At 42.6% G+C, this 25,182-nt stretch overlaps 1 protein-coding gene across 1 annotated transcript; it reads left to right on the top strand.

Annotated features, from left to right (window-relative positions):
• The first annotated feature begins 1,706 nt into the window (after positions 1-1,706).
• LOC134577167 (nicotinamide N-methyltransferase-like) lies at positions 1,707-21,865 on the top strand. Its single transcript, XM_063435836.1, has 3 exons — positions 1,707-1,899; positions 18,537-18,744; positions 20,891-21,865. The coding sequence occupies exons 1-3, from the start codon at positions 1,752-1,754 to the stop codon at positions 21,315-21,317; spliced, it is 783 nt and encodes a 260-aa protein (XP_063291906.1). The 5' UTR covers positions 1,707-1,751; the 3' UTR covers positions 21,318-21,865.
• The last annotated feature ends 3,317 nt before the right edge of the window (positions 21,866-25,182 follow it).

Genomic DNA, 25,182 nt, shown 5'->3' with positions numbered 1-25,182 from the left:
AACTATTAGACTGATAGCACTAGAGACAGTTCCTTTGAGTGTAGTGATGTTGTATTTAATATCAGCTATGGTCAGTCACATACTATCCATCCAAAAAAACAGGCAAATGTCTGGTGGGCCACAATGGTCATGGGCTGAGATGGACAGGGTAGATAAAGGATCTCCCCTGCCAGTTCATGCAGGCTTGAAACTAAGAGTGTTAGCCAAGAGAGAGAGCTGTAAAACGTCCTGGACAGAGAGGAGATCAAAGATCACCATCAACTGCAAGCCCAGTGAGAATGTGGTCTGCACCTCCAGCTGGTGCAGACTACATTAATTACCTAGTTACCTAAGTTAGCCTAAGGAAAATATTTGAAATATATTTGAAATACAATCAAATATAAAGTGAGAGGGCGGAGAGGGAGGTAGACACTCACACTCACAAAATGCTTATAAAAAGCATGCACATCTCCCCCAGAGGGGTACACCCAGATGTGGACCTCTTGTTCCAACCTATGTCTTAAGGTATAAGACTTTCTGGCAATAAGGAGGGCAATGATAGTAATAGACCTGTGAGCTTAAAAGGAACACTATAGGATCAGGAATACAAACATGTAGTGTTAAAATTACCATCCAGCCCGCCTGTCCCCTCCTTGCCTCCCTAAAAATAGTTTACCAAGCGAGCAGGGTCGGCTCTCCGTAGGCTGGCAGGGGAGATCAAAGGATCTCCCCTGTCGGCCCGGTACATGGGCAATGATGTGGGGCCCCTGGCAACTGCCCAGCGTGCCCATGTGTAAAGATGGCCCTGCACAGCAGGGCACCCTGACTTTGGGCTGTACAGTTTAGAGACTGGACCCCCATTCTTACTGATTAGTGAAAGCCTTCTTACTGATTAGTGAAAGCCCTCTACAGTTTTCCAGACCCATCAGGTGGATTACAAACAGCTTACTGGGCTCCAACTACGTGCACCGACCGCTGGTACCCAAGGGCCACTAGGGTGAAGGCCTAAGGAAATGGGGGGAGGGGGGTGCAGTGTTACTGTGGGTGGGCATATATGTGAGGTACTCCATTATGACTCCGTTATAATTGTATTGTATTCTATTGGTGTGTGTCACATGTTGCGTTAAATTCTGCTGTACAATACATAATTCTTTAAACAGATAACCCGGTGTCAGTTGTTGCTGATATAACCATGTTCCCAGCGGGACCCCACATCCACACTCTGGATGCCCAGTTGGGTTGAGGCACTGCCGTAAGTGGGTACCCAATCCCCCATTGGAGGAGGCTCAGGATCGGCTTACCGAGCGCGAAGATGTAACTGAGGTGAGGGACCCCATGGTTATAAATGGGGGTATGCCAAAAAACCCGTTACATATATAATATGTCAGATTGGAGTCGATTCACTAAAGCGAGAATTTGTCACAGTAACTGTACATTTTAGACCAAAGTTGCCAATCTGGAGAATATTTTGCTACAATGTGCAGTTCCCTTGTTTCAGTTTAGTGCTTACGCTTTCAGTTGATTTGAAGCTTTTATTTTGTTTTACTAAAAACTTACACTATGTCTGTCGCTTTAAATTGTGAATTATTCAAACACAGATGAGTTGCATGATACTGAGCAGTAAAAAAATTGTTAGGAACACTGAGAAAACTTCTGCCAAAAAAGGAGGATCTGTTCCTGTATAGAGCAGTAGAGATTATTAACAGACATACTTTTGTTTGGATAAGAAAAACATATTAACTAGTAACTGTTCTTCGCTTCCAGACAGCAACATGTCGGAATTCACCAAGGCGTGTGACTATGAAAAGGAGTTTAATGCACGACTCTACTTAGACACATATTTTCATCTGGGATCTGGAAGTTTAGCTGACGATTTCTTGAGATTTGAACTTGCCAATTTGCACAAGATATTTACTTCAGGTATGTGGAAATCTCAATAGTTGGGGTTATTCACAGGTTGGTCAGGAATCCAAGTGAATGGAAAGTTTTGAATTTTACATTGAAATTGTACTTTGGAATGTCCTTTCATTTTGCTCGTGCAGATCTGTAGAGTGGTACATATTTTGAACCAAAACAAAACCTGGAATTTGAGCTATATGTTTGTTCAACCATAATTTCCATCCTTTATATAAAGTGCACCCACACTTATAATATAACATTTTGTTGAGGAGAAATATGGTTTTCATTTCACATCAAATATTTATATATGGAACACAATTTAATATGAATATTATTTTTATATTTTTTTAAAGTGTTGGCTAGGAAGAAATTTTATTTTTCAAGTTCTGAAAGGCATTTAAACACACATTTTTAGGCTGTGATGTCCCATGACTACAATTATGCTCCCCCCCATGTTTAGGTTTCATGGAGTATTTGAAAGTCACAAGGTCAAAAAAAGAACTTGATCATTTCTGGTTTTACACATTGATAATTGCCAGATTGGTTTGCTTATACCTATGTTGCATTTGAGACCATATGGTAGCCCGGGAATGAAAATCACCACCATCAACGTAACATTTGCAAAACGACACAGCCAGTGGCGTACACACAACCCATGGGGCCCCGGTGCAAAAACTGATCCGTGGGTCCCCCCCGCGCGCGCTTACTCTGCGTGGGCTGGGGCCGCAACAGATGGCGGCAGGCACCTGGTTGCAGGGCTGCGACCCGTGCGACCGCGTATGCATAAACACATACACTTAAAGGACCACTACAGACACCCAGATCACATCAGCTCAATGAAGTGGTCTGGGTGCCAGGTCTCTCTAGTTTTAACCCTGCAGCTGAAAACATAGCAGTTTCAGAGAAACTGCTATGTTTCACTGAGGGTTAATCCAGCCTCTAGTGGCTGTCTCATTGACAGCCGCTAGAGGATTTTCTGCGATTCTCACTGTGAAAATCACAGTGAAAAGACGCTGAACGTCCATAGGAAAGCATTGAGTAATGCTTTCCTATGGGCGGTTTGAATGCACGCGTGGCTCTTGTCACGCATGTGAATTCGGAGCTGAGAGGCGGATCGGGGTGGAGAGATCCCCAGCGCCAAGGGAGTCCGGCGCTGGAGAAAGGTAAGTGCTTAAGACACACACACACTCTCATGAACAGACGCACACATTTACTGACAGACACACACTCAGTGACAGACGCACACAAACACTCAGTAACAGACACACACACTAACACACACTCTAACACTAACACACACTCTAACACTAACACACACTCACACACTCTAACACTAACACACACTCTAACACTAACACACACACTCACACACTAACACACTAACACACACACTCTAACACTAACACACACACTAACACTAACACACACACACTAACACTAACACACACACTCTAACACTAACACACTCACTCTAACACTAACACACTCACTAACACACACACTAACACTAACACGCACACTCTAACACTAACACACTCACTCTAACACTAACACACACACTAACACTAACACACACACACACTAACACACACACACTAACACACACACACTAACACACACACTCTAACACTAACACACTCACTAACACACACTCTAACACTAACACACACACACTCTAACACTAACACACTCACACTAACACTAACACACTAACACACATACTAACACACACACACACACACACTCTAACACTAACACACATTTTTTTTTTAATTTAACCCCCCCAGCCTCCTTACCTGTGGGAGAGCTGAGGGGATTCCCTGGGGTCCAGTGGTGTTGCTGGCCCTGCTGTCACCCGGCTGGCGGGCGCGCGAGGGAGCACTCTCCCCTGAGTGCTTCCTCTTCAGCTCCCTCGCGCGCCGCGAAATGATGCCGGAGCCGGAAGATGATGTCATCTTCCGGCTCCGGTTTCAGTGCGGTGTGCGAGGGAGCTGAAGAGGAAGCACTCAGGGGAGAGTGCTCCCTCGCGCGCCCGCCAGCCGGGTGACAGCAGGGCCAGCCTCGGGGGCCCAGAGGTGGCCGTCTCCTGGGCCCCCCAGGAGAAGAGGCTGGCCCAGTGGCATACATACCTGGGTCTGTACGCCACTGTACACAGCCCAGGATATTCAAAATAGGGTACATCCGGTCTTTTTTTTTTTTTCAATTTGAAATGTATTGAAATATTTTCACATTAATCATCTTTGTCATAGTATTGGTAAGGCAATTGAAACAGTTTATCATGCAATATCACATTTGACACTGTATATTGTATATATATATCATAGGAACTTTTGGGAAGGAAAAAAAACTAGAACTTGGAGCATAGTATGCCCTAGTGGGCTTTAGGTCCCTTAGCCAGAGTTCACATGGGTGTCAGGAGGGTGGTGATCGAAGGGTCACGGTTTCTTGTGGACGGATGGTCTGGTAGTTAATCTACTGATCTTTGTCGCGGTCCATCTCTTGGCAGAACCTGAGTGCTCTGGTAGACTCTCTTGTGCGTTCGGCTGCAATTCCATGGGTTCAGTTGCTTCCTGGTGCCCAGCCAGCAGCCCGAGGGATTGAAGAAGTGCTTGTGGGTCCTCCGTGGAGGACAGGGTGAGGGTGTCCTTCCCCCGGGGCACCACCAAGGAGCCCCCTGTGTCCCAGCGGTATTTGATAGCGTTGTCTCTGAGGCTCTTGGCTAACTGCGCCAATTTTTTATTTTCCGCAAGGACTTGAAAGGGTAGGTCGCTGTAAATCTCGACTGATCGCCCCTCAAACGGCACTGTGCCCATCTCTCTGGAGCGTTTCATGATCACGCTGCGGATTTGGATGTCGCTGGTCACTGCTATGACATCCCTGGGGGCTGCTTCTGGGGCTGTCGCCGATTTTCGTATCTGGAAGGTTACTTTTATGTGGGGGATTGCTGGGTTGTCTGCAATGCCCATGGAGGTTATCAGCCTCCTCACCGTTGGGAGTAGGATTTCGTCTCCTATCTCCTCCGGCACCCCTCTAAGGCGGATGTTGCGCCGGCAGTGCCTGGATTCCAAGCCGAGCACCGTTTTCTTCAGCATCTGGACCTCAGTGGTGAGTCTTTCCAGCTGGCTTGTGGTGTGGCTGTGCTGTAGGTCTCTGGAGGCCTCCTTCTCCTCCACCTCCTGTACTCTTCTGTGTACAAACTTGTAATACTACATGCCTGGACTGTTCAAATAACTGAACATAGCTGGAGTTATTCGAATGTATATTGCATGAGAAATGCCATTACTGGAGAATGCAGCCGTTCGTATGATTCCACACAAATTCTTTGTGCTCTGAATAGGTGGCCGCCATTTCGGGACTTTACACGTGTTCACGACCATTTTGCGCACGAACAGCGGTGTTTGCCAGTGAATGCGTGGAACTAAAAACGGATACGCGAACAGGCGAACACCGCTGAGACCTCCATGCGCCCAGAACTTCGTGCTGGAACTACCGAACAACCGGCCGTTCGGTAGTTATACTTAACTTGATATGGGGATTCTAGCGACCATAAGGATTCGACTGGATGGCAGAGTTTTCATAGCGTTTCACCGTACGAACGAGGACCGCAAGGCCAAAACTTATGGAACTATTTTCGGCTAGTTTGCCTGTGCGGTCGGTCAAAACTTTGGAACCCAATAACTCCCGAACCATTCATCCGAATGGACTGATTTTCGGATATGTTGCTCCCCTGAATCAAGCGGTGCCGGATAAAGGTGTACCCCTTGTTTTTGGGGTACATCCAGAACTTGGATAAAAATGTGTACAGTATAATTATGTTAACTGTTTATCTGAGGGGAGGGGATGTGTGGGTTGTACCATGTACATGATTGGTGATTTTATGCCTCCCCCTGGGTGTGTTCTTTTTGTGTGCAACTGTAATAAAAAGCAGGCTGGGTATTCCAGTCCTCAGTTCTTCTTGACCCTTCAAAACGTAGCCTCGTCTCGTTCTTGGAAGGGGATTATTTGGGAATATTACTCTGCTCTTTTTACAGCTGAACCTGACTCTCCCTCTGGATATCGTGAACGGGATTATACCAGCTTTACTTTGACACAGCAGCTTGCAGGGAAAAGGACGTCACCAACGGCTGATACCCTCTCACTACCTGGGTAGCCGTTACATTGGTGGTAACGGTGGGATGGTCCTTTTATCCAAAGGGCAAGTGCTGAATGGAGTCTCAGTATGCCAAGCTGAAAAGACCCACACTAAAAGATTTATTGGAGAGTCGTGATAGGAGTGCCAGTAACAGACCACGGAGGGAGCTGATAGCTGACCTGCTGGAGCTGGACGAGATGGATAGGTCCATGGAAGTAACTGAGCCCCTTGCACCTGTCAGCGAGGACGATGTACTTACTGCTATTGTACAGCGGAGACTAGCCTTGTATCCAGCAACGTCCGTGGAACTAATAAACTAGCTGTTCCTGGACACAAAGGAAGAGATAGAAACTAAGAGGAGACAAGAAACGGAACTGGTAAGAGCTAGACAAGCCATTACACATGCAATTCCTACCCCTCCACCCGCTGCTACAGGGAAGAAAATACCGTTCACTGCATTTAAAGCTTTTGTAGAAAGTGAGGAAGAAATAGATGGATATTTGGCTGATTTTGAGAGGCAGTGCTCACTACACCAGGTACCACCAGACCAATGGGTCACTATTTTGTCTGGAAAATTGTCGGGCAAAGCTAATGAAGCCTTTCGGGCTCTTGCTCCGGAGGATATTTTACAGTATCAGTAAGTTAAAGAGGCGCTGCTAACCCGATATGCCGTAACCCCAGAAACCTACCGCCGCTGCTTCCGGGAGTCCAAGAAAAAGGTTGTGGACTCCCACATGGAATGGGCTAATAAGTTACAGCGGGTGGCATCACACTGGGTAAGAGGGTGCAACGCCAACACAGGGGAAGAAGTACTGCAGCTACTTCTATTAGAACATTTTTTCCAAGGTTTATCTGCTGACTTACAGGATTGGGTAAGGGACCGGCGGCCCAACAACCTAAGTGAGGCAGCTCGGCTGGCGGACGAGTACGCCGAGTCCAGGAGAAGGAGCCAGAGCACCCCAAGGCCAGCTAACAAAGTGGAACCACGTACCACAGCTGCCACCCCTCACCCGGAGTTCCGTGCTCCCATACCCCAGGGCCAGCTCGCCCTCAAGGGTCCAACAACTACCCCCGGGACTCATCTAGAATCACCTGTCACCGGTGCAACAACCCTGGGCATATCGCACGGTACTGCCCACTGGGGTCGGCCGCTAATAACTGGAGGTGCACCTTGTTGGGGAAAATATTATATATATATCTGTTTAATATGTGCTTGATTAAGTCTGTGTGTATGGGAGGTAAGGAATTATCTTCAAAGGGAGTTTCTGTTTAGATAGTTGGAAAGATACAGCACCTGAAAGGCACCGATCACATTTTACATATCAACTGGTCTTCAAAGGAGTCTCTATCTAGGAAATCACACCTTAGGTTAGAGGAAAAGGGATGGCTGGGAAAGTTAACACTTAAATAAAATAACAGGATAGATAACACTTTGGGCCTTGAGAAAGTAAATCACATTTTACATATCAATTGAGCTGAGGAGTTTGCTATTTACAACATGGGAACCAATTCCTTTAAAAATAGAAGATACTGACATCACATTAGATTAGGTTTGGTAAGACACACATGCTGCACACAACATCTCACAGCACATACACAATGTAGCAGATATTATTAGATAGATGGAATGTATGAGTGTTATGAATGTATTTTAACTATAACTCTGTAACATTCTTCTTCTGTAATATTTAATTGGGCAGATTCTAAGTAAAGATTTCTCTCTGGTAAGAACTATGGTGTTGGCTGTTTATTTGTAATATCGGGTAGAATACCTTAGTAGTGCTAGTCATATATTTATCTGGACAAGGGGATAAAGATATATGTTAGTTCTTGGAAGAGGTGACACAGGGATATTACATACACTATTAAAACACAACGCAGAGTGGATTTCTCTCAAAAGGATACCAATTGGAAGTATTGGTGGTGAGAGAAGGATTATACAACATAATTGGTGCCGTGACCGTGGCCGGAAGATTTCTTTCTTCAGAATCTGCCTAGGATCCAAGTTTTAACATCAACGTATTTGGTTCTGTGACTGTCAGCCAGAAGAGCTTTCCAGTGTCTGCATAAAGCTTTGTGAGTATATTTATTATTTATTCTATTGTTGCAGTGTATATTTTTAATATGGCATGTAATAAGGTAGATGCAAAAATGGCTTGTTCAGAAAATGTTAAACAGTGGCTTATGAATTATATTAAGAGACATGGTGGTCCTTATGAAATCTCTCAGGACTGTAAACAGTCATGGGAAAAGATGCAGGAGTTTTTAGGAGAAGTGTTATTTGATAAAAATGTTTCTGATAAAAAAAGAAAAGGATGTATTATGCAAGCATTACTATCATGTTGTTTAAAATTAGAGGGAATTGTAAAAATAAAGGAGGGTGAAATGGCAGAGCTTAACTCAGTAATTAACATGAAATCTGAGAAATTGAATAATAAGATTGTAGATCTAAGAGTGCATGCAGTTACAACTGGTGAAGCTTTGATTGAAAAGGCCAAAATGTGTGAGGAGCTTACAGTGGAGAATGAGAGGCTGAATGAGAAAATTTTGGAGATGCAAAAAGAATTGGATGAATGTAGACATGCTACTAATATGGCTTTTAATAAAATGGCAGAAAGCATGGCACCTTTGAGTAGGTCTCCTGTATCTGAAATTCCAGGGTCTATTGCTAACCCAAGGATTGGAGATACAGGATACAAACCTATTTATCCATTGGAGGATTTGAAACAAAAGTCAGTGACAAATCTCCCTGCTGCTCCAACTACAACAACCACAGTGTTGAATCCTGATAATTCTGGAGAGATTCAGCTGGTTACTAAGCAGTTAAAGCCACAAGAAATGGATGCCATAGTTAGAGAAATAGGGCAGGTCCCTCAGCAGGATATCAATCGCTTTTTGCAATGGTTTTGTGGAATTCAAAGAGTGAAAGAGATGTATAGTTTGACAACTAGTGATATGGAGAGAGTGCTGCAGAGAGTTGTTGGAAATGGATTGTGGGTCAGGATTGTACAGACATGTGGTCAGCAGCGTAGAACTAGGGATATGTTGAAAGAGATCTTGAGAGCACTTTATGGAGTTACATCAAATGTGTCATTGTCTGGAAAAATTAAACAGCTGAAACAAGAGTCTCCGTATGAATTGTCAGCTAGAATCTCCACAGTGATGGAACAGTTTGGTGTCAGTAATCCTGGTTTTGAACAGGGAGGGATGGTGCATAGATCAATGTTTTTGGATGCATTAGAGGAAGATATTAAGGATGAGATATTATCTGTAACCCCAAACCCATCAAAAATGTGTGATTTACTGTTAAGAGCTGATAATTTGTGGCGAAGAAAGGTTAAAAATGAGAGTTTTGCTGTAGATGCTGCCAGGATTTTCAGAGTAGAGAGGAGAGACAGACCTGCCATGTATCCTCAGAAACCATTCAGGGGAAATAGATTTCAGCATATGGGAAATTTTAGAGGTGAGAATGATTCTGGTAGTGAGAAAAGACAGATAGATCCACAGAGGGACCATAGGAATAGGGATAGTGCTAAAGGGAGCAATGTAATGGGAGATAATTGGAGACATAGATTGGAGAAGCCTCAGGTAATCAACAATAAATGGAATAATAATAATAACTGGGAGAGGCTAAAATGGAGAGATAATAACTGGAAAAATCGCAGTTGGGGAGAAAAACGGAGAAACAACAGGAACAGTTATTGGGAGAATAATTGGAGAAGGAACCATAGATGGGATGATCAGACCAATAGACGAAATTGGGATAATTGGAGGAATAAAGAAGGGACTAGCGAATACTGGGACCTAAAGAGACAGACTGAGAGATTGGAAGCAGAAGTAAAAGCACTTAGGGAACAGATGAGAGAGGAGGGAAAGACTGAGCAATTGAGGGTCCCCACCAATTAATAACTCCCATAATATTTTGGGTTTTCTTTTCTCTACATCTGTACGTATGTTTGTTTTTATTTTGTTTCTATTTATGGTTACCAATAAAAATAGCCTTAAGCTGATTTTTAATTTTTATCTTCGTATGGCAACAGACCGTTGTCAGTTTTCTTGCATGCTGACAAACATCTTTGATGGTTTGTCGTTGTTTTTTTTAAAAAAAGGGGATATAACCGAGCTTCAGATTGGAAACAGAGTAATGTTGCAAATTTTTTCCCCCTACCATCCATTTCCAAAACCAAAATGGAAAGGTCCATATATTGTGCTTGACAAAATTGGCCCTTATGTGTATTTGTTAGACGTGGGAGATGAGAACTTTATGCCAAGTTAATGTAAATGTTAACATAGTCTCTTAGTTCTCTTTTCCAGATAATAGGAGATGGAGTGGATCCCTGGAAGAGCAGCCCACATAAGGAATATGAAGTGCAAGAAAACAGCAGTCGTGATGTGGTGGTTATGTGTATCGTTTTTATGTATATACTGTATAGTTTAGGAAAAGGGAATGTCATGATGAAGAATAATAATAAAATGGTACATCCGAGTACTCCAGTAGAAGGTTATCATAGGGAGAAAAGGAGTTCAGAAGATTCAGAGAATATCAAAGTAACATTAAAAGTAAAGGAACAATCACCTGATGTTACATGTAAAGATAATCTTACAGTGGTTGGGCCTATAGGGGGGTGGATAGTCGTACAATGTAATATTTCAATGCCTAAAACTAACCTTCCCTCTGAATTTGCAGTTTGGAAATATCCTGGAGGAAGTGATTTACATAAGAGTACCAGTATATTTTGGGCCAATGCCACAAAGGATGTGAGGATAAAGATGCTGCTGGAGAGAAATTTTACATTTTCCCAGGATGGTGTTGTAACATGCAGCCCCCATCAGACTGGATTACGTAATACAGTTGACCCAGCAATTAACATAAGAATTATAAATTCTCAGGACTGTCCAACTACCACCCTGTGGCCAGAGCATGGCCTTTTCTTACATCTAACACAAACTGTTGCATATACTGATGTATCTTATGTAACATTACCATTATTGTTAAATTTTTCATTATTTAATATACCAGAGAGTTGCCCAGAGATGATGAAAGAATGGTATAAAATGTATTTCAAGCACATATTAATCTATTCTGGGATGCAACACAAGGGCTCAAGTTTAGAGAGAGAGAAAAAAAAGGGATCTGGGTACTGATATAATCTCAGGACTCAGTTTGGGAACATCAATTTGGAATAGGGCAGACATAGAGGGTCTTAACTCACGAGAACAAAATTATGTTAATGGGTTGCAGCTAATTATGCTTAAAAGAGGGACAAGTGGATTTTAACACTCTAGCTGAAACTGATGTCACGATACAGAACATTCACACAGTTGCTGCAGATTTGCAGTGGATTAATATATCTGTGAATGCTCTCAGAGAATCAGTTAATAACAATAATGTATCTAAAGCTATGGTATGTGGTATAGTTGGAAATTTACTAGACGAACATCTAAATTTAGGCCTCCAAGAAATAAAACGAGGGGAATGGCCCAGAATAATTAATTCTACCCTAGTCTTTGATCTGGTTAGGGAATATGGCATAGATTGTCAGAATGTAGTCCTTTCCAAAATTAAAGGTCTGCAGAGTTGGAATAATTGACATTCCAGTTTGGACAGAACAGCCTGTACCTGTTTATAAGATGACTATGTTTGGTGAGTTGGAAGTGGCTAATCACACTAACGTTTTAAAACAATTCCTTCAACAAACTCGCTTAGTAATAAAAGAAGACCAGTTCTGGAAAGTTATCAACCCCAGTTGCTGTGACAGACGTGGTAATGCTTGGCTTTGTTCCTGTGTACTTGAACCACTAGTCCAGGCAGATGGGTGCATGGTGGAAAACTCAGGGAGCTGCCCTGTTCACCTTCACAAACCCATAAATGGTTGGAAAAGAGTGGTGCACGGACCGGGTCCCACGATCTGCGCACTGGGAGTATCTTCAGTTCTGTGGCAGCAAACTATACAATGTAGGGTACCCCAAACAGGATGGTGTGTTAATCTTACCTATGGCTCCATGAAAGTGGGCAAGGAGGTCATAAGAGTCAATATCCAACTCACACAAAGATCTATGGACGTGGTACAGGAAGATCTAGGAAATTGGAATAAAATGGCTCCCTCACTTTTTAAGAAAATGCCACCACTTAATGTAGATTTGGATACATTATTTAAAAGAAATAATCGAAGGGTTGTGCAATTGCAAGAGCTGGTGAAGGAAAATGTAGCTAGCCTTAATGATTTAACAAATAGTTTTCAAGAGCCCTGGTGGAGCATACCCTATAATACTTACACACACACCCAGGATTAAGAACTGCTTCTGTAGTATTTGTTTGTCTACAATTTGTTTTAATCTGCTCTCTATTCATTTTATATTGCTGTTGGAGGAAAGAACTAAAAAAAATCCATACAAAGCAGGAAAAATTAGAGCTCACATCCATTTTAGGGATATAAAATATATGTGTGGGTTCATGTCTTGCCTTGATTTTTTTTAATATACAGAAATCAGAGTGGGTGGCGGGGTTGTTTGTGAATAATCTCCTTATTAGATCTTATTCAAGTGGGGGAGTGTTGGGGAAAATATTATATATATATCTGTTTAATATGTGCTTGATTAAGTCTGTGTGTATGGGAGGTAAGGAATTATCTTCAAAGGGAGTTTCTGTTTAGATAGTTGGAAAGATACAGCACCTGAAAGGCACCGATCACATTTTACATATCAACTGGTCTTCAAAGGAGTCTCTATCTAGGAAATCACACCTTAGGTTAGAGGAAAAGGGATGGCTGGGAAAGTTAACACTTAAATAAAATAACAGGATAGATAACACTTTGGGCCTTGAGAAAGTAAATCACATTTTACATATCAATTGAGCTGAGGAGTTTGCTATTTACAACATGGGAACCAATTCCTTTAAAAATAGAAGATACTGACATCACATTAGATTAGGTTTGGTAAGACACACATGCTGCACACAACATCTCACAGCACATACACAATGTAGCAGATATTATTAGATAGATGGAATGTATGAGTGTTATGAATGTATTTTAACTATAACTCTGTAACATTCTTCTTCTGTAATATTTAATTGGGCAGATTCTAAGTAAAGATTTCTCTCTGGTAAGAACTATGGTGTTGGCTGTTTATTTGTAATATCGGGTAGAATACCTTAGTAGTGCTAGTCATATATTTATCTGGACAAGGGGATAAAGATATATGTTAGTTCTTGGAAGAGGTGACACAGGGATATTACATACACTATTAAAACACAACGCAGAGTGGATTTCTCTCAAAAGGATACCAATTGGAAGTATTGGTGGTGAGAGAAGGATTATACAACACACCTCACCCACTGCAGAGAACAACACTCCACGTACCTCTGTTGCACACTGTCTAGAGACCGAGGTGGGCCCAGAGGAATGCTTGGGCATCTTGTATGAGGCGGATCCAATACAAGCCGCATCCCCAGATAATCGTCAGCACCATCGTCAGGAAGTACGAGTGAATGGACAAGTAGCTCTAGGCTTGAGAGATACTGGAGCTACCATTACCTTGATGCAGCGACATTTGATAAAACCGGAGCATCTGTCCAAACACACAGTTGCTGTCCGTGTCGCAGGGGGAGCTGTATTCCGTTTACCCACAGCCCGGGTACACTTGAACTGGGGGGTCGGGTCAGGAAAGACCACTGTGGGCATCATGGACAATCTACCCGCTGAAGTCGTATTGGGCAACAATATTGGCCCCCTGACTTCGGCCTACTTACCCACCACAGATGCGGCTTGCCCCGTGACCACCCGAGCTCAGAGCAGGCTTGCAGATGACCCCACAACAGGACGGGAGACCCAGGTAAGCCAAACACAGACACGTAGGTCACACATAAGAGAGAAACCTTTAGCTTGGGACACCCCAGAAGAGTTTGGGAGCGAAACCAGAGAGGACCCAACCCTCCAGAAATATCGTGAGATAGCTGCCAGAGGGGGAGATGAGCAGGAACGTTTTGTATGGGAAAATGACAAGTTATACCGACTGACTGTAGGTAGGAAAAGAGGCTGTGCCCCTTCACAGAAGCGCCAACTAGTGGTACCCAGAAAGTACCGGTTGGACCTTCTCCGAATTGGCCATGATATTCCTCTAGCAGGACATTTGGGGGGTAACCGCACCGCCTATCGGATCACCCAGACCTTCTTCTGGCCAGGGATCTCAAAGGATGTGCGGCGCTACTGCAGTACATGCGACATATGCCAGCGGGTATGGAAAAGAGGGGATCACCCTAAAGCTCGACTGTCACCTATGCCCGTGATCGAGGAACCGTTTAGCAGAGTGGCAGTCGACCTGGTAGGACCCCTGCCAAACCCCAGTCCATCAGGTAAGAAATATATACTTACTGTGGTGGACTACGCTACCCGATACCCGGAAGCCATCGCGCTGACGAATATCCAGGCTGACACTGTCGCCAGTGCCCTAGTGGGGATATTCACCCGAGTGGGATTCCCACGAGAAATACTGTCTGACAGAGGGACTCAATTTACCGCAGATCTAACCCAACAGTTATGGAAGGTCTGCGGTATTCAAAACCTCCTCAGCTCGCCATACCACCCCCAGACTAAAGGTCTCTGTGAACGCTTTAATGGTACCCTGAAGCAGTTGCTAAGGACCTTTACAGCGGAATACACAGACTGGGAGCGATTCTTGCCGCACCTCTTGTTTGCATACCGAGAGGTACCGCAGGAATCCACTGGGTTCTCTCCGTTCGAGCTGCTCTACGGAAGAAGGGTTCGAGGTCCCCTCGACCTCATCCGGGAGCACTGGCAAGGAGAGATGGAACACGAAGGGGTCCCCATTGTGCCATATGTTCTGTAAATGCGGGACCGCATGGAGCAGTTAGCCCGGATGGCACGGGACCATCTCCATGCGGCCCAGGGTCGACAGAAACGTTGGTACGATCGGGGCGCTCGACAGAGAACATTCCAGGTGGGACAGAAGGTTCTGGTACTTAGACCAGTAAAAGGAAAAAAAATCCAGACCTCTTGGCAGGGCCCTTACAAAGTAGTAGCGCAGGTCTTCGACACTACTTATGTGATTGCCAGCAACAAAGATGAAAGGATTCAGAAAACCTTCCATGTTAACCTACTGAAGGAGTACCAAGAGAGGCCAGAGGATATTGCCACTATATGCATTCCTGCTACCGAGGACCCCGATAACCTACCCATCCCAGACCTTTTAGCACCCAGAGAATCCCCTAGCTTACTTGACACAATCCAACTAGGGGAGCGACTAACCGCAGCAGAAAAAGGCCAGCTTAGGCAGTTAATAATAGAAAAGAGATTAACATTCTCCCAGGAACCAGGATACACCATGCTAGCGACCCACTATGTAGAAACCCCAGGACAAACTCCTCTTAGACAGACTCCCTACAGAATCCCTGAGGCAGTCAAGGAGGAAATGAAAAAGGAAGTGCAGGAGATGTTGAGGTTAGGAGTCATAGAGCCATCTGACAGCCCCTGGGCTTCGCCAGTAGTCCTAGTACCCAAAAAGGACGGAGCTACCAGATTTTGTGTTGACTATAGGCGACTCAATCACCGTACAGTGACAGATGCGTACCCCATGCCCAGAGTGGATGAACTATTAGACCGCATTGCCAGGGGGCGATATCTGACCACCATTGATCTATGCAAAGGATACTGGCAGATTCCCCTGGCCAAGGAGGCTATCCCCAAGTCGGCTTTCGTCACCCCACTTGGCTTGTACCAATTTAGTGTCATGCCATTTGGGATGAAGAACGCCCCAGCTACCTTTCAGCGCTTGGTAGATAGGCTCCTTGATGGCTTCCAGGACTTCGCTTGCGCGTACCTGGACGACATTGCGATCTATACTGAAACATGGGGAGAACACTTGAGACATGTAGAGGCGGTACTGGACCAGATTCGGGCAGCGGGTCTGACTCTGAAGCCAGAAAAGTGTAACTTCGGCATGGCCGAAGTCCAGTACTTGGGACACAGGGTAGGGTGTGGGAAACAGCGCCCAGAACCCGCTAAGGTTGAGGCTGTAGCCAACTGGCCCATACCCCACACCAAAGGGTGGGGAAGGGGATTATTTGGGAATATTACTCTGCTCTTTTTACAGCTGAACCTGACTCTCCCTCTGGATATCGTGAATGGGATTATACCAGCTTTACTTTGACACAGCAGCTTGCAGGGAAAAGGACGTCACCAACGGCTGATACCCTCTCACTACCTGGGTAGCCGTTACAAAACTGTATTACCCCTGGTTCGGTACTTTCTTTCTACCGAACGCTCGCTACCTAGTTTATGGCAGCCATTTTGTTCTACCCGAACGCTGCCAGCGGTACCTGGCTGCGAACTTCCTGGAACTAGTTTTGGCGACTTCACCCTCACTTTGCCAGTCACCGTTACCCCACGTATTCTCCCCTTTCCCAACCAGCCAGGGCAGAGGTAATTGGATGGAAGGTACCCCAGACTATGGTGAACAATCACTCATAGAGATCAGGGGGAGCCCGCATTTGTTTGTCACAAGGAGCCCCCGACAATTGATCGACCGTAAGGACATTTCTCGTGGAACTATTTTGGGCTTTGCCAACATGTGTCGTCATTCAAAACTTTACCTCGTAGCGATACGGCTACACTGCATAGATCTGAGTGCTATATGGACAACTTCGGTGCTCATATCAGGGCTTTCCAGGGATATAACATATGAGGGGGCGCCAACCTGTTTTTAATATGTTTTGGGGTGTTTTAAACATTGTACGTCGTGTGTCCAGAAGAAAATGAGTTTAAGCAAAGGCAAACCACGTTTGTGTGTTACCTTTGTATGGTTCTATATTTTGTTTCCAATAAAACTAGAGTTTTTTTACCTTATCCTGGACCTTCCTGATTTTAGCCAGAAGATTCTAACATTGAAATCATTGGTGGGGAATTGATTAAGCAAAATTTTGCTCTCCACCTTTGATTACCACTTTTCTTATTAAATAATAATTCATTAATAATCTTATTTTATTAATTATAAGTTGGGATCTGCCTGACAACTCAGGCAGTCCCTTTGCAGGTGATCTGAAGTGTATGTACTTCCCAGCGTGTGACAAGCTAGGGAGGACAGAAGGACCAGCCAGGGACCTAGCAGCAAAATGAGCTCACTGGATGTTTGCTCACAGGCTCACTGTTACTTGGAAGAGAAGGTAGGCGCGCTGTACTAGAAGATATTCTTACATCATTGGTCCTTAAGGAATTACGGTCCAGTTTTCATGGGAGCTAATGTATTAAGCTATGATCACGCCTTAGTATTTGAAGATTTTTCTCCCTATAATTTTTTTCTGAATGTTCTAATGTTATTCTAGTAACTATCTGTTATCTTTCTGTAAATCACACATTCGTGCCTTTACATAGTATTCTAATCCTATTCTCCTCCTTCCTATGCCCTCTATTCAATTTATCTTCCCTCTTCTACTCTGTTTTCATGTAACAACTCGACTTTAGAATTAGCAGGAAGGACAGACAGACAGATAGACAGACAGAGAGACAGACAAACAGACAGATAGGTAGGTAGATAGATAGATAGATAGATAGATAGATAGATAGATAGATAGATAGATAGATAGATAAACAACTTTAGCTCACATTCCTATTTGCACAGTTGACAGATTTCATTCCAAAAGAGGATAGGCTTGGAAGAAAGGATTACAGCATAAATACGTGGCATAATGGACCATAAGAAATGTTTGCAGCATTCCCTATAAAACATTTCATAAAGACTACGCTGGACAAAAAAAAAAAATACTTCTATGTTGTGCTCGCTAGGGGCAACAATGATATTTTGGGATAATAATGCCATCAAAGTCTTTTTGTTGACATAGTAAACCACAAGACAAAACCTCCAAGATGGCTTTATTTTACATGTTTTATTTCTAATGAGGTCTGGGCTGGTTTTAGGGTTATGTTTCTATTAATCTCAGAGCAGGCATGGAGCCGGGGTGAGAGGATTGCACTGGCATGTTTCCTAAGCTCCTCTCCCGGCATATCAGTTTTGCGCAAATAACTAAATTAATGTTGGCTGCTACAAAGAGCCCCAGTAATCTCAGACAAACTTGTACTTTAATGCCCTGGTGTTGCTATGAAATTAAAGACCTATGATTAAGGACTATCTTGTGCAAAACGCATAAGAAGCCTCTTGTTTTTCATCCCTGTGTTGTTTATTATGGAGCAAAAAATGTATTCCTCGATCTCCTGGTGAGTTCTTGTTTGTTAAAGAGTTTTACTTACCCATGAAATCTAGGCCCCTGCGTTGCACAATGCCAGTTACAGCATGCTTTACATTTCCTAATGCTTGGTGTGACTGTTCATTATTAGATTTGGAAACATGATTTGCCTGCTGCTGTACAGTTATTTTATGAATTGGGTTGACATCAGGTATGTGCTACATGTACACACACACATTTGTGCCAATCAAAACTCAGCCCTACGCACAAAGTTCTAAAGTTAGATAATTAGCCTTTTATTAACCTTTGATTGCAATTATTTATTGGTAGGGGGTGTGACAGGGAAAACTCTCATAGACATCGGGACATGTCCATCCATTTACCATCTTCTTTCTGCTTGCGAATCGTTTAATGAGATTATAGCTACATGGTACACTCAAACCGAACTGCATGAGCTGCAAAAGTGGATGAATAAGGATCAAGGAGCATTTGATTGGTCATCGGTTGTAAAACACGTGTGTGAACTGGAGGGTAAGAGGTAGGTAAAAAAATATGGCATGCAACAAATTATATTTTTTTGAGTCATATTTATAGCCTCTGTACCTCAAATTACAAAGATTGGAGATGTGTTCATACTCCTTAATGATTAATCTAAAGCCTTAATGGTTCACTTTAAGCAACGTAACCACTACAGTTTATTGTCAGTGGCCCAGTTATAGCGCAAGGAATCTTTGGGTACCATCCCCCATGTTTTGTTAACACTCTCGGAAAAATTAGAAAGCACCAAAAATGTGGCCCGTTACCTGTCCATCAACTTGCCTGCCAATAATACAGAGATTCAAATGTAGATTTATAGAATAATCTGAAATAGGTTTAGAACAAGAACCAAAAGTAAAAATTGCCCCCAAACAGCAACCTGTCAGTACTCTACAAGATTAGGCAGGGTGTGAATTGAAATGGAATTATGACCTTGTTTAAAAAATTTTGAATAAGCTTTTCCTATGACTTAATATTTTTGAATAAACTTGTTAAAGGAACAAAGCTGTATTCCTAACACTACAGTGTTTATCTGCCCCTGCCCCCCTCTCCCGTGGCAAGAAACCTATTCCAGCACTGAAGGTTCCTGCACTGAAGTCCCTCTGCCCTGCACTGTCTCCGCCTCGTCCTACTTCATCATTACAAGGGGGCACCATGTGCAACAAGCACCCGACACGCATTAGGCCTTTCCTGGGGAATTTTGTAGGAAGGCACCATGCTGGGTGCTCGTGGAGGCAGGTGGCTAGCTGCGCTAATAGTAGGAGGGGTGGGGAGGGAGCTGTGATGTCTCTGCTCTGCTCTGCTCCCCTGCACGGTGCTTGATGAGACCAGTGCCGGATATGACATCATATTCCAGCCCAGGTCTCACTAAGAGGTGCGCTGGGAGCAGAGCAGGACATCCCAGCTCCCTTGCCGCCAGCAACAATACACGCTGCACGCTTTCCTCCATAATCCCCCAGCATGCCGCCTGCCTGCACAATCCCCCAGCCTGTCGCCCACTGAACCCCACAGGTATTAAAGCAAGCAATAATGTGTGAATGTGTATGCCTGTCAGTGTGAGTGTATGTCTGTCATAGTGTGAGTGTATGGGTATGTCTGTCTTGGTGTGTGTGTGTGTGTGTGTGTCTGTCTGTCATGATGTGTGTGTATCTGTCATGTGTGTATCTGTCTGTCATGGTGTGTGTATGTGTCTGTCATGGTATGCGTGTGTGTGTGTGTTTCTGTCTGTCATGGTATGCGTGTGTGTTTCTGTCTGTCATGGTGTGTATCTGTCTGTATCATGGTATGTGTGTCTGTCTGTCATGGTGTGTGTGCATGTCTGTTTGTCATGGTTATATGTGTGTGTCTGTCATGATGTGTGTGTCTGTCATGATATGTGTGTTTAGGTGCCAAACCCCTTATGTTCGCAAGGGAATGGTGTTTTTTTTTTATTCACCTTTTTTTATGTGCTGGTCTCCCCTCGACTGGCCCTGCTTCTATGGCTGAGATTATCAAGCTTGTTGATCTCAGCTAATCCAACGTTTTCCCATAGGATTTGCTGCAAAACGCTGCAGCAATCAGAATCTCCTCATTGAGATGCATTGAATCAATGCATCTCTATGGGGAGCATGCAGAGCATGGAGTTGCTGACACAGGAAGCAACCCTAATGACCGTCTGAGTGACGGTAACTAGAGGTGTCACTAGGAAGCAATGTATAACTGCATTTTCTCTGAAAAGGCAGTGTTTACATTGAAAAGTCTGCAGGGACGGGGTATAGACACCAGAATCACTACATTAAGCTGTAGTGGTCCTGGTGACTATAGTGTCCCTTTAAGAATTTTATTTTTGTTGTTGAATATAAAGCTTTGTAAGTTTAAAAAAATTCTGTCTCCTAACCTTTTTAGCTGGCTTCTAGATTCAAAGCAAATGTGTCAAGCCCTGATATCAAAACTATATCACCATATCAAAATATGAATATATTTTTCAAAAATGTATATCATTTTAAAAGTTTCTTTAAAAATATGAAATCATATTAAAAGCTTATCTAACATTTTAACATTGAGGCCTAAATCAGGGTTGGGTTGATTTCAGAACTGTTTTGTTTTTTTTATACGTTTTCAATGTTATGCTTTTAATTAAAAATAATAATAATCACATGTTCTTTCAGTGGGAAATGTCAAGAAAAAGAAGACAATCTAAGAGGAAAAATCAAGCAGATTTTGCATTGTGATGTCAGTAAAAATAATCCTCTAGAACCTGTTGTGTTGCCCAAAGCTGATTGCCTTATTGCTGCTGTTTGTCTAGAAGCTGCCTGTAGGAACCAAAATTCTTACATTACAGCTTTGAAGAATCTCTCAAACCTCCTAAAACCCGAGGGCCACCTTATCCTTGCTGGAGACCTAGGAGCAAACTACTATGAGGTGGGTCCCAACAAGATATTTTCTCTGGCTGTGAGTGAGCAGTCCCTGAGGAACGCGCTTGGTGAAAGTGGCTATGCCATCCGAGAGTTGGTGTCTTTTGGGAAACCAGAAGGTGCCGATTTTGACAACTCAGATTATGAGGGTTTTTACTTTATTCATGCTCAAAAACCCTAAGACTGTTTTCATGAGTTTTTTTATTAGGTAATTGCATGAAATTTTCCAGAATGTCCCACATGGAATAATCAACCTCCCTTCACTCTCTCCAGCTGTACAAGTTATTTGTTTCTTTTGATTCCAATAATTTTGGATTTACCATAGCAATTTAAACTTTGGACTCGCAGGCAGGATTTGTAAATCAGCGATTGATTAAATCTGAGATAGCGGTGACCCTGGAAAACCGGATTCTTTCAAAGTGATGATAGTTTGGGCTCATGTAACCATGGCTAATCTTTCAAGGGCTAATCTTTTAGATATTAACAGCTAGATTATATTAATTGAGGTAAACTTATTTCTTAATTGCTTCTCTTTAAAATTTAAAGTAATTATTACTTGCATAACCATCTTATTGCATAACTTTCTTCTCACTGCCTATATAATACTTTGGCATTAATAGGAAATCAGTGCATTAAGTTAATTATTGATCTGCTATGTCAGCTTAACTCTATTATGGTTATTCCTCTTCCAACAAGCTATTCTTACTGAATAAAATTAGGTGACAATTACGACTCATTATTCTGTTCATTTATAGCTGAGTGATCTCTCTCTGTGCCACGTGTTCTCAATGTGACCATGTTTCACATACAAGAGGGACAATAGTTCTTTCAAAGTAGAGCAAGTATGTTACATGGAAAACCAGTAAGAGAGTGCTAAAAAATAATAAATCAAGAATTATATCTGTTGTAATCAAAAAGCTATAAAATGATTATAGTTAAAAAGCAGCTAAACCCATGAAAAACGTTCCGAAGTTTAAAAAGTGAAAAGATCACCGGAAAAGTATAGATGATCAATGATGTTCACCAAATATAAACATACAGTCAAGTCATAGATTATTATTATTATTATTATTATTATTATGGTATTTATATAGCTCCATCAAATTCCGCAGCGCTTTACAATGGGTGGACGAACAGACATGTAGTTGTAACCAGACAAGTTGGACACACAGGAACAGAGGGGTTGAGGGCCCTGCTCAATGAGCTTACATGCTAGAGGGAGTGGGGTAAAATGACACAAAAGGTAAGGATAGTATTAGACTAGTGACAGTTGCAGAAGAGGAATCAGTCAGGAGCTATTAACAGTTTAATTGATACGCTTTTATCAAGAAGTGGGTTTTTAAAGATTTTTTGAAGGAGTGGAGGAGGGAACACAGGAACGATGCAGCCCTCGAGAAATCTTGAAGGCGAGCATCAGAGGTGGGAGTACGGAGAGAAGATAGACGTAAGTCTTCATCAGATCGTAAGGGCCTAGACGGGACATACTTGTGTATAAGGGAGGATAGATAGGTGGGAGCAGCATTATGTAGCGATTTGAAAGCAAGAACCAGAATTTTAAATTGAGCTCTATATTTTATAGAAAGCCAATGTAGGGACTGACAGAACGGTGAGGCATGGGAGGTGTGGGCAGACAGGAAGATGAGCCTCGCTGCCACATTCATTATGGACTGTAACGGCGTAAGTTGGGAGTACGTAAGACCACTGAGAAGTTAAATTAAAAATCTTAACTTCAGTAACAGCTTAAATGCCAGTTCTAGGGGGAAAAGGGAGCTCGCATTTAAGCTGTTACTGAAATTAAGATTTTAATCTACAACTTGACTGTATGTACTTATTTGGTGAACATCACTGATCATCTATATCAGTGGATGATTCGCTAAGTGCTTACACTTTTCTGGCGAAGTTGAATGGACACTATAAGCACTCAGACTACTTCGAAACAATGAAGTGATCTTGGTGCAGTTTCCTTGCCATTTGCTCCTGTTGTGTAAAGCATTGTTATATAGTCAATAGAAGGTGTTTCCACAATGACGCACTATACGAAAATGTCCTATCATGTAGGTTCTGATGCTTCTCATACATAACTGTTGGATTTAGTGCTTCTCTATGAGATGATTTTGATTGGTGTAACACGGTGAATGCCTCGCATGTGCTTTTCATCCACAATGCTTCTCTAAGAGAAACACTCAGTTGGACAATAATTCGGCAAGACGTCAGCAAGCATGCTGGTAAAAAAAAACAGATCAGATGGCTACAAGGACTATGTTCCAGTGCTGGAAAAAGGAACGAATGGGTTATTATATTAAAATTTTAAGTCATAATGGGGGGTGGGTAAGAAGACACATTGATGCTAGACAAAAACAAAAAGATTTGTCACATATTTACCCTTTAAGACTTATTTGTGTTGGGTCTAGATTCTGTTAGAAGAGATAAGCTTAATTAAATATGTCCCCTTAGGAGAAGGGATGAATGTTGATCGGAATAGGTCTGGGTCCCAAGCCTGGAACCAGTCCTCTTGTGTCTGCGACAATTATGTCTAGAGCAAGGTGCTATCCACAGTGGTTACTAGAACCACACTTCCACTAGGATGAGATGACATGATTGCAGAGTTCCACTGAGCAGCTATTGAAAGATGGGGAAGCTTCCGTTACAAAAACTCTATCTATTTATGCAGATGGGTCAGTCATAGTTTTAAGTAAAAAAAATACTATTTGAAAATCTAATTTTAGGTAAACCTAAACAATTAATAACATTCCCACTTATATTCAGTTTTGTTTGTCTTTTTTTTTTTTTACATATCTACAGATAATACTTATTGTTATACTTATTGTGATTTTCTGGTACAAATCTATGTAAGAAATGGTTGCATTTGACATCTAAAAAGACTCTCATATTTATTTATAGTTCAAATATGTCAACAGAGGATTGTCCATTCTATACAGGGTGGGCCAAAATACAGAGTACGATTTGACAGGTAAATAACTTATTTGTTAGTAGTTTTTTTATTTGTTAGTAGTAATTTTTTTGTTGCAGGTGCATATTATAACTCGGTCTTGTGAGATTCATCATGGGTAATTTCCCGAAGGAACAAGTAAAAAGAGTGGAATTGTATTTCCAAAACTGAGACAACTTTCAGCAAGTGAATCATTTCAAGAAATTCCTTGATTAATTGGCCGACATATTTGCCTGACATTTCAACTCCCATTTACTTTCTGTGATGATATAAAGGAGCAGGTGTACATGAATACATGTAATTGTCTAATTTATTGTAAATCACCCCATCCCCTTCATAATATTGTTAAGCGCTGTGGAATTCGTTGGCGCTATATACGGTATATACTCGAGTATAAGTCGAGTTTTTCAGCACATTTTTTGTGCTGAAAAACCCCAACTCGACTTATACTCGAGTCACTGTCTGTATTATGGCAAATTACATTGCCATAATACAGACCAGGACCACCAGGCTCATTACAAGCCCGGCGGTCCTGTTGGGGGCTGGCAGAGAGCTGTTACTTACCTTTACAGCAGCACCTGTCAGCTCCCTTCTCCTCCCTGCCGGTCAGCTCCCTTCTCCTAGTAGATACACCTCAAATTCAAACTTGCATGCCTTTAATTATGTATTTGTTTTCATTGGATGGGTATATTTTTTTTAAAAGCTTGCAGAACCCAAAGTTCTCTTGTCTGCTGCCTTTGCAACCTCCCCCCCTCCCTATTCTAACCCCGCCCAGACTATCACAAAACCAAATTTAGCATTTCTTTATACACAGAAAACGAGAACCCTGACCATAAAGTATTCTCTATTCCGGTCAGTGGCTTAACTTTATACACAGAAAATGAAAACCCTGACCATAAAGTATTCTCTATTCTGGTCAGTGGCTTAACACCTTAAAGGTTATGTGGTGCTTAACACAGAAATCCAGAATTACAGAGAAAGTGAAAGTAGAGTTTGAAAGTTTAGAGCTTTAACATCTTTATATCTATTCTGTGCACGTTGTGCATGTTGTATCGATCAGGTAGTGTAAGGGTTACGCCCGCTTCACAGTGACAGA

Source organism: Pelobates fuscus, chromosome 11 (assembly GCF_036172605.1).
Source record: "Pelobates fuscus isolate aPelFus1 chromosome 11, aPelFus1.pri, whole genome shotgun sequence".
Lineage (NCBI taxonomy): Eukaryota > Metazoa > Chordata > Amphibia > Anura > Pelobatidae > Pelobates > Pelobates fuscus.
The sequence above is the reverse complement of the archived record's forward strand: the minus strand, read 5'-3'. Positions and strand labels throughout refer to the sequence as shown.